Source organism: Lacerta agilis, chromosome Z (assembly GCF_009819535.1).
Source record: "Lacerta agilis isolate rLacAgi1 chromosome Z, rLacAgi1.pri, whole genome shotgun sequence".
Classification (NCBI taxonomy): domain Eukaryota; kingdom Metazoa; phylum Chordata; class Lepidosauria; order Squamata; family Lacertidae; genus Lacerta; species Lacerta agilis.
In genome coordinates, this window is record NC_046331.1 from 7,062,355 (window position 1) to 7,077,072 (window position 14,718).

Sequence of the window (14,718 nt, forward strand, 5' to 3'; positions counted from 1 at the left end):
AGGTGTTAAACAGGGATATGTGAAAATCAATAAAAAAAAAATATTGGGGGGGAAATTCCGTCAGTGGTGCCTCCAAAAAGATTTGCACATCACTTGGGAAGAAACCAGTGTTGAAGCAATGATTCTTCAATATCAACTTCGTTGGACTGGTCATGTTTGGATGCCTGATTATCATCTTCCAAAGCAATTACTCTTCTCCCAACTTAAGAATGGAAAGTGAAATGCTTGTGGACAACAAAAGATGTTTAAAGATGCTCTCAAGGCAAATCTAAAAAATGTAGTATAAAGACTGACAACTGGAAAACATTAGTGTTAGCACTCCAATTGGAGAAAAGACTTTACCAAAGGAGTCATGGACTTTGAAGAAGCACGAACTCAGGACAAAAGGGAGAAATGAGCTAACAGGAAGGTGCATTTGGCAAATCCTCACCGTTATCAACTCCTGCCTGGAAACCTATGTCTCCACTGTGGAAGGATGTGCGGATTCAGAATTGGCCTCTATAGTCACTTATGGACACACTGCTAAGACCATATTCATAGAAGACAATCTTACTTGGCTACGAGAAGAAGAAGAAGAAGAAGAAGAAGAAGAAGAAGAAGAAGAAGAAGAAGGTATTTGTAGCTCTGTGAGGTGAGTAGGAATCTCCTAACAACTCTCAGCACCCTTAAGCTACAGTTCCCGGGATCCTTTGGGGGAAGCCATGGTTGTTTAAAATGCAGCTCCAAGTATAAATTGAAAAAATAATAATAATACTCCAATACCCAAATAACTGCCCCTTCCTATATGAACCAACCCAAACCCCGTAATCTTCTTTTGAGGCCCTTCTCCTTGGGAGCTCCAGAAGGTGGCAACATGGGAGTAGGCCTTTTCAATGGTCATTTCTCAACTTGTGGAATGCTTTACCTGGGAAGGCTCACCTGGCACCATCTTTATCTAATTTTAGGTGCCATTCAGACTCTTTCCTTTTTTGCACAGGCTTTTCATCCTTAATATGAAGGGTTTCACATACATGTGGCCTCTTTTAGTGGAGCAGGTCCCTGCATAGATGTGCTTTTTAAGGTTTCTATTGTGTTTGCTGTGATTGGTTTTAGTGTTTACATAGTGTTTGTAAGTTGCTTTGGGTCATAATGGGGTATAAAGGTGCTTTAAATGTATGGTGAGGGTGCAATCTAAGATTGTCTTCAAATGTTTGGAGGGCATAAATTGAAGAATTTACAAGGGCTGCAATAATTTGATCCTAGTGTATTCTTTGTTTCCTGGGTGGCTTTTCAAAGTACATACAAATGGAATTTTTTCTCTTGGAATGCATTATCAAAATACTTGACAGAGGCTGATGGTGAACTCTGCGCCCATTTGGGGTTCTCTTCAGATGGGGACTTCAGGTGGGGATTGTATTTTTCTGTTGTAAACCAACCTAGGATCTTTGGATGAAGGGCAGTAAACGAAGAAGAAGAAGAAGAAGAAGAAGAAGAAGAAGAAGAAGAAGGAGGAGGAGGAGGAGGAGGAGGAGGAGGAGGAGGAGGAGAAGAAGAAGAAGAAGAAGAAGAAGAAGAAGAAGAGGGAAGAGGAGGAGGAGAAGAAGAAGAAAAAGAAGAAGAAGAAGAAGAAGAAGAAGAAGAAGAAGAAGAAGAAGAAGAAGAAGAAGAAGAAGAGGGAAGAGGAGGAGGAGGAGGAGGAGAAGAAGAAGAAGAAGAAGAAGAAGAAGAAGAAGAAGAAGAAGAAGAAGAAGAAGAAGAAGAAAGGACTGCCACCATTGCAAGGAAGCAGGTTTTGGGTAAGCTTGAGAACTTAATGACTAGAAATGAAAAAGCTTTGCAAGTCAGTACTAGCAAGGTGGCATGGTGATGACTTGGGACGAAGTGGGGAGTCTTCCTCCCTGCATCTACTGCTGATGCCATGCTGAGCCTCTGGCAAAGCCATTTAATCTTTCTTGCCCAGCCGGAACTGAAATTAAAATGCCAACCTGCTTTTATAGTCACTTAGAACACACTTACTCCTGCCCTCCCCGCCTGCAGTGCACACTCCTGTAGATATGGCATTCTAGGGGCTAATTGCCTGACTTTCCCTTTTCTTTCTAAAAAGCACTTCAGAGTCAGAAAGTGCTCTGCAAGTACAAAAGCTTTTTGTTATAATTAAGCAGCCCAAGCTAGGGAACATAAAACACAAATTTCAAGAAGATTAGCTTTCTTTGCATACGCTCAGCCATAGCTTTAATGGCAACAATTTCTTAGTTATACACTGTGGCAGGGAGGGGAAATGGTTGTGCTCAATGTGGGGCAGGAGTGCAGAACTGTTTTTCAGGCTAAGGGTCACATTCATATCTGGGTAACCTTCTAGGAGGCGAGCTGCCAGTGGTGCAGAGCCAGCCCGATACATTTTGGCACCTTTGACAAACCACAAAATGGTGCTCCCCTGGCCAGGGAAGAAGTGGGGAGTGAAAATCTACATCAGGAACAAGGTTGGTAGGAGACCAGCAGCACCTCCTCAGGGGCGTAGCAAGGGGGGTGTAGGGGGCGGGCGACCCCAGGTTTCATAATGGAGGGGGTGACAAATTATCAAGGAACAGTTACAGGTAGGTAGCCGTGTTGGTCTGCCATAGTAAAAACAAAATAAAAAATAAAAAAATTCCTTCCAGTAGCACCTTAGAGACCAACTAAGTTTGTTCTTGGTATGAGCTTTCATGTGCATGCACACTTCTTCAAGGAACAATTACTGCCCTATTAGGGCGGTTCATAAAAAACTTTTTAAAAAATGCCTGCTCCAAAGGTCTTATCTGACTATACTAGGGATTATATAGCTATATATGAAATTTCATGCATATCGGTTAATATCTTGACCCTCCTCCACCAAAGTAGCTGTTTACTTGGCTGTTTTCCTATGTTGTGAAGGCTGAAATTTCAGTTCAGTGGAGCACTTACTGTTCCCAACCCTAACCCTGTGGAAAGCCATCTAATTAGACTATAATTTGATTTTGAGATGTTTTGGGGAGGTAATTTAATTATTGTTTGATTTTATACCAATGTTATGTATCTGATGTTAGCCACCCTGAGCCCGACTTCGGCCAGGGAGGGTGGGATATAAATAAAAGTTTTTATTATTATTATTACTTGTTATTATTCCTTTGTAAGAAAATATGAAATAACGTAAAACCATTTTTGCAGGGGGAGAATCAATGGGGGGGAAGAAATTTTCCACACTGGGTACCACCTGACCTTCCCTAGCTGTTGCTGCTACTGTGGTAGCAGCGGCAGCAGTAGGTGCTTGGAGGGCAGATCTGCTGCTCCTGTTAATCCTCAGCACAAGGCAGCTACCTCACCTTACCTCATGGGTGGGCTGGCCCTGCAGTGGTAGGTGGGACAAGAAATACAAAATTTTAGCTTTCTGCACTAGGCTACTTTCTTCCCACATTGTCTCTCTTTTCTCCACCCAGGCAAGCAAGAACCATTACCTGAGTTCAAGGACGCATTCCAACCAGGCAAAATCCCTCAAGAGGACTTGTGCTGTTTTGTGCTACAAACCCCAGGTTTTGTGCTGTCCCCTCCAAATGATGTGCACTGACACTTCAAATCAAGCTTCAGATCTTCAGTTCTGTCTAGCTCAGAATTGTCTACAGTGACTGGCAGTGGCTCTGCAATGTTTGGGGGGGCGGACGGACACATTCCCATTACCCTACCTGGAGATGCCAGGACTGAACCTGGGACTTTGTCTGTGCAAAACAGACCCTCTGTCCCAAAAACCACATTGCCTGGTGGTGGTGGGTTTAATTGATGGAACCCCAATCCTCAAAGAGAGCATGTGCAAAGTGTTTTTCCCCCATCACTTATAACCACAGTCTGTGCTCCACACATTTGGGTTGGAGGTGTCAGTAGATGTCTGAAATGAATAGTGCTCGAGTGAACAGATCTGTCTCAAAGATGTACATCCCCTGTATAACCTCCACATTCAGAGGCAATCTGCTTCTAGAATTAGGAGTGAGCAGTGAGGTGGCCAGTAATTGCCGTCTCAGCTGCCACCGTAGCTGTCTTTATCCCCTTGAAACTAGCCCGACTTCCTTTACCTCCAAGGCCATAAAAAGCAGGAACTCAATGAATGCAGCAAGACTCCAGCCCTCGCTTTTTAAAAAGCCTGCTACATAACACTTATTATGGTAGTCACCTGGATCCTTGCCTCACAGAACTTCATAAAGTACTGTCTGAGATGGTTTCTTTGTTTGTTGTTTTGCAAGTAGTGTAGAAAAGCTTCACCTGTCAGCTTTCCACCTGCCATGTTGAAGTGCCCTGTAAGAAGGTGCATCCTAGCTAACTGGAATGCTGCTTAGCAGACAAGCGTTCAGTTCGTATAGCTTTCAGGAGGAGGAGCTGGTGACGAGAGACTCCACCCGTTGGATTTCCGCCTGCCGCACAGCTTTTAAAGGCCTGGGGGAGAGGTCATGGTTGCAGGCAGTTCCCTCAGGTGTTGCCATCCAAGTCGCCTGGGTAGATCAGCCAACCAAGCAGCCAGCGAGCCCTGGCTCCCCGCCCGCCCGCCCGCCGCCCCGCCTCCTCCTCCGCGAGTACCTTCACCTCCGCTGAGCCGGACTGTATCGGACCGTCTCCTGGCAACGGGGAAAGGCGCGTCACTTCCTGAGCAGCTGCCGCCGAGAGGCTGGCCCCAGCAGGCAGGCGGGCTGGCAGCTTGGCGGAGCAGAGCCGCTCAACAGTTTAGCAAACTCTCCCTCCGTCCCCTCCTCTAGCGGCTTCAGTTCAGCAGTCAGCTCCGTAGGAAGGGACTTTTCTTTTGCAAAGACCAGCGAGTGTAAAAGGGCAAAGCAGGAGAGGCCGTCAAGTATTTTTGTTTCTTCGCTTCGCGTGTTTATTCTTTTATAATATATTGTGACGAATTGCAAAATTAAACAAAGAGTAGATTGGGGAGGCCAGGACTTCACGCGCAAAAAGAGAGAGGCGATCTTTCCAACGAGAGGATCTGTGTAAGAGCCGCCGGCGCGCATACACTGCAAATTCCCAGCGCTACTTCTCCGTGGTGGGTGGGTGTGTTTTTCTTTTCCCTGCAAGAGGGTGAGAGGATCATATAACACAGAAGACCCTCGATGCTCCTTTTATCTACAGAGGGAGTAGAAAGACCCGTGACCTCCTGCCGCGCTGGAGCGTTTCGGAACCAGCCCAGATCGCGCCCGCACTACGTAAAAAGTGGCGGAAACTCGGCAAGAAGATTCGGAGAGACCGCGAAGTTCTGAGTCTTCCCTCGGCGGCTCAGAGAAGGAGGAGAACGGAAGGGATTTCTCCTCTCCTCTTCCTCTCCTTCACCTATCTCTATGGCTGTCCTTCCCACCGGCTCTCCCCTCAGGCCAAGGAGGGTGAAAAGAGCCGAGTTACCCCAGTGGAAACCGGAGCCTCTTCCTGTCTAAGCTCCGGCGGCAGCTCCCGAGTTTGCCCTCCGATGTCCTGACACTTCCCTCCTCCCCCTCCCATTAGCGAGCGCCTTCCACTGGCTGCCCAAGACCTGTCGCTTGGGGAGGGGGGGCCATGAGCGCGGATCTGGATCGCATGTCTCTGGGATCGTGCTCTTCCGCAGCCTCGTCTTCCCAGTCCAACACCTTCGGCGGCGCGGCGGCTGGGGGCCAGCTGGGGCCCGCGGCGGCGGCCGGAGCTGGGATCCGCTTGCTGTCTGCCAACGTGAGGAAACTTCATGGGGCGCTGAACCTGCTCCTGAACGAGGCGGAGAAGGAGCAGTTTATCCACTGCTTGAACGTCTATCATTGCCGGAGGAACGTCTTCGATCTGGTGCAGACCCTCAAAGTCCTTCTCGACGGCCCCGAGAAGAGGCAGCTCCTGCCCATGTTGCGCCTGGTCATCCCCCGCTCGGACCAGCTGCTCTTCGACCAGTACACCTCCGAGGGGCTCTACTTGAAGGCAGATTTCTTGCCTGCCAACAGCTCCGGCAGCGCGGGCCTCGACTGCGCTGGATCTGCACGGACCCTTCCGACGCCAGCCCCGGCCACTCGCTCCCCGTCTCCCACACAGGCTGGCCACTTCTGGCCTCCTGCTCTCGCCTCCCGCAGGTCCCTGCAGGATTTCAGCACCACGCTCGACGGGACAGCTCCCCCGGGCGCCTCGGGCTTGGAAGAACTCCGCGGGGAGATCAGGCAAGTGATCCTCAGGAGGAACAAGGCCCAGGAGGGGTTAGGATTCAGCATCCGAGGTGGCTCTGAGCACGGAGTCGGGATCTATGTCTCCCTGGTGGAACCAGGCTCCCTGGCTGAGAAGGAAGGCCTCCGGGTGGGAGACCAGATCCTGAAAGTCAACGACAAGCCCTTGGACAAGGTGACCCACGCTGAAGCCGTCAAGGTAAGGTGGGACACAAGACAGGCTGACAGAGTAGTGATATCTAGGGCTGTCATTCACAGCCTCTGCCGTTGCTGGTCCAAGTCACTTCCAGTAATTGTAGTACTTTGCTTGAGGTGTCTAGGTGGATAATAGAGGCAGGGTGGTTTAGTGGTTAGGGCACATGGCAGTTCTCCTTCAACCTGATGTGCTCCAGGTGTTGTTGGACTACAGGGGCTGATGCAAGGGAAATGGTGCAAGCTTGTTTTCTTCTGCTCAAGAGGATAGGACCCAAACTGATAGATTCAAATTACAAGAAAGGAGATACTGACTAAATACTAGGAATCCCCCCCCCCCTCACATTAAGAGCTGCTGGACAGTGGAATGGGCTGCCTCTGAAGGTGGTGAATTTCCTTCACTGGGTTTTCAAACAGGTTGGGTGGTCATTTGTCAAGGAATATTTAGCTATGATTCCTGCATTCCAGTGGGTTGAACTAGATGACCCTTGGGGTCCCTTCCGACTCTTCCAACTCCAACAGCATGGCCAGGAAAGTTGAAGTAGTTCAGCCTTCACAAGGGTGATTTCCTCCAGATGGTTTGAACTAAACTTCCATCAGCTGGGAGTAATGTGAGTTGTAGTCCAAAGTGAGGACTGATTATAGGGGATTATATCAAGGAACTTCCACAATCCTGATCACTGATAAGAGATGCCTTCCATCTCTTCAAAGGAGCCCAGTTCCACCAAGCAGACACAGGTGTGCCAATGCAAACATGGGCAGGAGTTGGGGGCTTCAACCAGTCACATGGTTCCAGCCTGGCATAGCTTTGATTGTTGCAATCAAGTGGAAAGCTATTAATCATGGAAGTTGATAGAATAGAGGTAACCCCACTATAGGTCACTCTAATTTCCTTGAAGGAAGGTTGGGATATAAAAATAAAATAAAATGTAGGTGTGGGAAACTCCCCCCCCCCAATTCAGATGTTCCGATCCAGTAAGAAATGAGACCCATGAAGGGCTATTTTGACTCTTCTGGCTTATGATGTTTTTGACACTTGAGGTGCATGTTTTTAGGACCCATCTTATTTTTATGGTTGTATGTTTTTAAATTTTGTTTTTAATTTTGTTTTTAATTCTGTAACCCACCCTGTGATCTTAGGGTGCAGAGTGGGTGGCAACAACAACATTAAAATAAAAATTCAGGTAAAATGAGGATCATGCAACACAGCTTAAAAAAGAAGAAGACTGCAGACTTCTACTTCAAATAAGATCAGATCAGATCCATTTTACTCCACTGTTTTCTGAAGTGGGGGTGGACGACTACAAACTAGACTTCTTATTTTTTAAGCCATGGAAACCTTTAGCACAGTAGGGCTGTGTGGAAAACCTTTTAAAAGAAGCAAGATTTTACACTGCTAACAAATGATGCTCAGGTTTTGGCAAGTTTTCAAATGAGAATGGGGAAGGAGAATGGGGAAGGTTCCCTAAGGCAGCTGCTCGGAAAACTTCTGCACATTCCCTGCTCCTCTGAACATGGCAGCAACATGGAATTTCTAACAAGGTCTATTGCAATGATTGAGAATGAACAGAGGAAATGAGCACAAGCAGAACGTATTAACATTGCAAGAATGCAATTAATGTGTGTGTGTGTTCACAATGTAAATAGTACCGGTAGCTGGGGGAATGATTGAACATCCTCTTGGCTACAGGGTTTGGAGGGGGACTCTTCCTTTGCTGCCACAGTCCTAATAAAAGTCCTCTCTCTGAAGCTGCTATTTTTAGCTACTCAGCTGAATTCAAGGTTTTATTACTGGTGCATAAAGCCCTATCCAGTTTAAGACCAGGTTATCTGAGAAGCCACCTCTTCCCTACATCTCATCCCTGTCCTTTAGACTTGTGGGTGGAGATCTGTTGATGGTGCTGCATGCCCCAAAGTGCGTTGGCTCACTAAAGTAGAATCCACTTTGCATGCAGAAGGTCTCAGGTTCAATCTCCAGTATCTTCAAGTAGGATTGGGAGCAATCCTGGAGAGCCATTGCCAGTCTGTGCATACAATTCCATGCTAGATGGACCAATGGTCTAACTTGTAAGGCAGCTTCCTGTGTTCCTGTGTATCCCTTTGGGTAAAGCATGCTGTTACTTGAGCATGTGTTTTTAGCATTGTGTCACCAGTGCTCTGGCATTCTCTTCTGTTTGATTGCCACATTTTTGACATTTGTTTAATAATCTTTCATTTTCTCCCAAGCCTTCCAAAATTAGGCTTGCGTTTGTTTGTTTGTTTGTTTGTTTGTTTGCTTTTTGAACCTGCCCTTTACCATAAGGTCCCATGGCAAATTACAACCTAATTTACAGTTATAAAACCATGACAATTATAAAAACAATTTAAACTATCTCCAGTGGAACAGAGACATATAAATTGAAACAAAAAGGGTGCATCCCACAAAATGAAATAAGCTGCATTTCTTCAGTTCCTTATTCATCTTTTCATATTCATATCCTTCCATTTTATTTTTTAAATACTGTTTCTGCACTTCACTTTTTATCCTGTTTTACTGTTTCTGTGTGCTGTATTTTGTGCTTTCATATTTTATTGTCGTGGAGCTTTCCCCCCTTAGAGATCTGAAAGCTGCTTTGTGGAGCAAGTTACTTTAAGGCAGCGGATTCCTTTTTATGAATGAATGAATTTCAGTTTCAATGAATGCTTCCATTGGCACCAATGGAAACTTTCCTTGGAATATGAATATTGGCTCTGGAGAGATTAATTTTTAATCAGAGCGTGGCAAGATGAGAATTAAAGCCCCCTTCCCATTCACCCTTGGGCTGTTCAGACATTGATTGAATTTGTTGTTGTTGTTCAGTCGTTCAGTTGTGTCCGACTCTTCGTGACCCTCACTTCCGTACATTACTACTGGGAAAACCATAGCTTTAACTTGATTGAATACTTTTCCCCATTTACTCTGCATCCAGTGCTGATCTACCACTGGTTTGGGATGAACAACATTAGCTACAATACATATCTATCCTGTATCTATCCTGCCCTTTTCTTATGTAATACTTCATTCTGATGCATTCCCCCTGCCCACCAAATTGACTTTGATATGAATTGAGAAAAGTAACATCCTCACTGCATTTTGAGCCAATAATGTGTGCACAGCTTTTCCTATACTGTACCTGCTGTTAACATTATAAGAATAAAAAAGCTAATGCAATTCTAGGCTTAAATCAGGCAAACTGTAGTGTACAGATCAAGGGAAGTAATATTCCTTGGTCAGAACCCATCTGCAGTACTGTGTCCAGTTCTGGGTGCCACAGTTTAAAAAGGATATTCACAAGCTGGAACATGTGCAGAGGAGAGGGACCAAGATGATAAAGAGTGGTGAAAACCAAGCCTTATGAGGAACATTTGAGGAATTTGGGTATGTGTAGCCTGGAAAAGAGGAGACTGAGAGATGTTACAATAGGCATCAACTATCTGAAGGATTTCCATATGGATGATGGAGCAAGCTTGTTTTCTGTTGTTCCATTGGGTAGCATCCAATGGATTCAAATTACAAGGAGGTAGATTCTGAGTAAACATTAGGAAGACTATTCTGATGATAAGACCTGTTTGACTGTGGGACAGAATCCCTCAGAAAGTGATGGACTTTCCTTCATTGGAGGTTTTTAAACATCCATCACTGGATGGCCAGGGGTTCTTTAGTTATGTTTCCTGCATTGTATGTCTCTAATAATAATAACAATAACAATAATTTATTTCTAACCTGCCCATCTGGCTGGGTTTCCCCAGCCACTCTGGGCAGCTTCCAACAAAAGATTAAAAATACATTAAAACACCAGTCATTAAAAACTCCCCTAAACAGGGCGGCCTTCAGGTGTTTTCTAAATATCAGATAGTTGTTTATTTCTTTGACTTCTGATGGGAGGGCATTCCACAGGGTGGGGATTTATGTGATTCTATGATATACAGAATGCATGACAATAATCTAGGGGTTGTCTAGTAACAACAGTAGTTGCTCCAGGTACATCCCCATCATCTCAGTGAACAAGGGCAGTGTCAGCTGGTGTCATAGGCAAATAACTTGTGCCAATTGGCAGGGTGATCCATCTCCTTCCCTTTCTCCTTATTCCATCTACCCCCACCCCCTTATGTCCCCTTTTGCCACATGGAGATTTTCCAAACCCTAAAAACCCTCAAAAATTGCCTAGTTATTAATCTCATAATTTGTGCATAATCATAACCATAGGCAGCAAACAAATTCTCTTATTAATTCTTCCCACAAAGTATACCATTGTTCAGCACAATAATCTTTCCTTCTGTTGATGTTTGGTAATGCGTGCTGGTGCTTATTCAGCCCAAATGGTACCTGCCCACAGACAAGAGAGGCATCAGCAGGTTTGGAGTGACTCCCACCTTTGCAGAAGTTCAAACCATCTTTCGTTGAGGTAAGACCTAAAGGCGTAGTAGTGCTGGCATTTGTGCCAATTTCCAGTGAGATCTTGCCAAAATCATGCAAGATTCTATATGAAAGAACTGCACAGAGGCAGTGGTGCCGGTGGAAGTGGCAGGACAGGTGGTGAAGCACTTCCTATTTTGCCCCGAACAATCTTATTTCCTGGATGCGCATCTGGGTCACCGGTGAGAGTTCAGGGGAATGGCTGTGTAGACAGGTATGTCTTCAAAGGCCAGCAGAATGCCAATGCAGATGGGGGCCTCTAATTTTTCAGCAGACAGTGCACTCCATAGGTAAAGGTAAAGGGACCCCTGACCATTAGGTCCAGTCGTGTCTGACTCTGGGGTTGCGGCGCTCATCTCGCTCTATAGGCCAAGGGAGCCGGCATTTGTCTGCAGACAGCTTCCGGGTCATGTGGCCAGCATGACTAAGCCACTTCTGGCGAACCAGAGCAGTGCACGGAAACACCGTTTACCTTCCCGCTGGAGCGGTACCTATTTATCTACTTGCACTTTTGACATGCTTTCGAACTGCTAGGTGGGCAGGAGCCAGGGACCGAGCAACGGGAGCTCCCCCCCCCCCCCGTCGCAGGGATTCGAACCGCCGACCTTCTGATCGGCAAGCCCTAGCCTAGGCTCTGTGGTTTAACCCACGGCGCCAATGTTCAAAATAAAATAAGCAAGCTAGCAGCCTCACAGTTTCCCCCACCCATGCCGATCCAGAGAGTTTGTAAGCTTAGTTAACCTTTTCTATTTGGTGCTCGTATGTGAAGGGCAATAATTGTTGTTGTTGTTACTAATGCTAATTGTATATTTAGTCCAATTTTCATCCCAGGGAGCTCAAGGCATCCAATGTGGTTCCCACCCACTCACCCATTTCATCCCAACAACAACCCTGTGAGGTGGGTTAGGTCTCCCAGGGATATCTGTGCTCTTTTGCTCTTCAAAATATGGCAACCCTACCAGGCAAGTGCTTCCAGGAATCACACAAGGAGGACCTGAGTGCAGCAGCAGCTCTCCCCACTTTTGACTCCCAGCAACTGGTATCTAGAGGCATATTTCATCCAACTGTGGAGGTGGAGCGCAGCTGTCATGTCTAGCACCATGAAGGATGGTTTTTGATGATTTCCCCCTTCTGCTCAAATTGAGTTAAACACCAATCCCTGTGGAAACAGTATCTGTATTAGAAGAAGAAGAAGAAGAGTTTGGATTTGATATCCCTCTTTTCACTACCTGAAGGAGTCTCAAAGCGGCTAACATTCTCCTTTCCCTTCCTCCCCCACAACAAACACTCTGTGAGGTGAGAGAAGTCTGACTAGCCCAAGGTCACCCAGCAGCTGCATGTGGAGGAGCGGAGACGCGAACCCGGTTCCCCAGATAACGAGTCTACCGCTCTTAACCACTACACCACACTGGCTCTATTACTGTGAGATTAATTATGGGCTTGCTGTGAGGTGTGTGTGTGTGTGTGTGTGTGTGTGTGTGTGTGTGTGCTCTGATTCCTTTTTCATAAACTTGAGGCTTCCATTCTCCCCCAAACACCTGCAAGAATAAAAAAACAACAACCCAGAATTTGTGGTATTGTGGCATTTGCAGTGACAAGGTGTCATAGTCTCTCAAATTTACGTTTAATCTCTGTGCTCTTAAAAAGAGAGACAAAACTTGCTTAAATCAGTCTGCTTCAGTAGTTCTTGTGTGGTAGGACACTGAAGGGCTGATCAAGCCAATACAGAGCCAGTCAATACAGTTTTCCAGGGACTTTTGAAATTTCAGGAGGCACTGCCCATATAATTTCAGGCTGCTTTTTGCAACACTAAAGGGCAAAATGTGCTATTAAAAAAAATCCAACCCAAAGATGAATAGCCACCAAACAAAAAAGAAAGCCAAAGCAAACCAAGGGTGAATAACACCCTAGATACTGGATTCTGTGCTTGGATTCTGCAATCATAGAATTATATACATTGTTCCTGGTGTTTGTTCATGAGTGCTGTTACTTGCGCCTGCCATATACATTTCATCATTGTACATTCTGCTGGTTAATCCTGCATTCTCCATCTATCTTCCTCCTGAGAATAGGCAATCAGCTCCATCCTCAATGTTTGTGTGATATGACACCCCACAGGAATAAGCAGGGCAGATTCGCTGTGGCAGTTGTCTTTTAAAATCTGCTGGCAGAGCCCCATCGATATATGAAGTTATGCCTCAGCAAATGAGAAGGGTGTTTTACCTGTTCTGAGATTTACACTGCAAGGGATTAAGCGCAGAAGCATGTTTGAGTCAATACCAAATAAATATTTGTGATGTTTGGAGGGGGTGGCCTTGGTTTTAGGGTGGACAGATATATTAAAAATGAGACCCAATATTTATAACAAGGTAAATATTTATAATACATAGTCCAAATGGGTTGTAAGGATAGGTCTTTTTTTTTTTAAGTTTGCCACGTTGAGGAAATAGAACAACACCAACTTCACCCTCTTAGACAAAATAGCCATGATCAGAAAGATCACCCTCCGAAAATTAACCTACCTATTCCAAACCCTTCCAATCTGGATCCCCCCAACCCAACTCCGGAAATGGCGACGGGGGGCGGGGGCAGGGCAGACTCATTTACCTTCACACATACACACACACACACACACACACACACACAAGAATAAACCCCAAATACCTACACCTCTCCTCCTCAGAAGGAGGATGGGGAATTCCTAACATAGAACATCGCCAACCAAGTGCGCCACATCATCCAATACATTCTAGAAGACGAGACAAAACAATGGGTACACCTGGAGAGAGACATAATCGAAAACACCCCCACCACTGCATACCCATTCCTCCCAAACAAACTAAGGAAAATCCCCACAACACTAAACAGGTTCACACAGATCATGCTTAAAGAATGGAAGGAAGAAGCAGGTAAACTGTCCCCAACCCCATCCCCACTAATCTCCCTGGCACGCCACCCACTATTTCACCATGCAGCAAAAAAATTCCAGATTAAAAACTTGGCAGGCCAAAGGCCTATACTTCCTAGCAGTCTTCTTCAAAAATAACAAACCCACAATGACACAAGAAATACAAGTAAAACTAGGGGACATTCAAATACCCTGGCTAGCACGCCACGAATTACCGGTACATGCCTTCTTAAACGATCCAGGACTAAAATCAGCAACAACTAGGCCTTTGACAACCTTTGAAAACCTCCTCCTAACAACACAGGGAAATGGCATGGGGATGGTATCCAGAATATACTGCTCCAAAATCCCACAAACCCCCTTGACGTAATCAAAAAACAAGGGAAATATGTCATAGGCTAGAAGACTGGACTGGAATGTGGTCTAAACCTCCCTTTAAATCCATTTCAGCTATATAAAAAAGAACTCACCCTGAAACTCGCTTACAGATGGTACCTAACACCATGTAAACTAGTGCTAATATGCCCAGGAACCTCACCAAAATGCTGGAGAGGCTGCACATCCACAGGCACATACTTCCACATGTAGTGGGGATGCCCCAGAATCCAACTCTTCTTGAAATCAGCCGTACAAGAAATATGTTTTGTTCTCTTCTTAAACTGCTTTGAGGTTTGTTTGTTTTTTTAACGATCAAGTCTAATTGCACCACTGTCCCCAACATAAGATCTTCTAAACTGTACAGCCCAAGGCATGTGCGAGAGAGAAGTGTCATTGTTCACGAAGGGTTGTTGGCCCCTAATGGCACAGTTTGAGCTCAGAGCAGTAGTTGCCAGTGGTTGTCGGACACTTCTGGAAGTACAGAATCCTCAGTGGTTAAAATTGGCAGCAATCAATTTTTTGCCTGATGAACAAAACCCATCATTCTGGTGGCCCACAGGGCTAAAAGTGATGCTGTCTCATTCTCTTAAGTAGCACATCTTACTGGCACAGAGTGTTTACATACTTATTGCTTACATGCTTGCATGCTTGCCAAGCAT

At 45.7% G+C, this 14,718-nt stretch overlaps 1 protein-coding gene across 1 annotated transcript in view; it reads left to right on the plus strand.

Annotated features, from left to right (window-relative positions):
* The first annotated feature begins 5,101 nt into the window (after positions 1 to 5,101).
* WHRN (whirlin) overlaps positions 5,102 to 14,718 on the plus strand; it is a 105,056-nt gene continuing 95,439 nt past the window's right edge. The window contains exon 1 of the mRNA XM_033137810.1: positions 5,102 to 6,345. Within this exon, the coding sequence (XP_032993701.1) occupies positions 5,524 to 6,345 (822 nt within the window). The 5' untranslated portion in view covers positions 5,102 to 5,523. The remainder of the gene's footprint in view (positions 6,346 to 14,718) is intronic.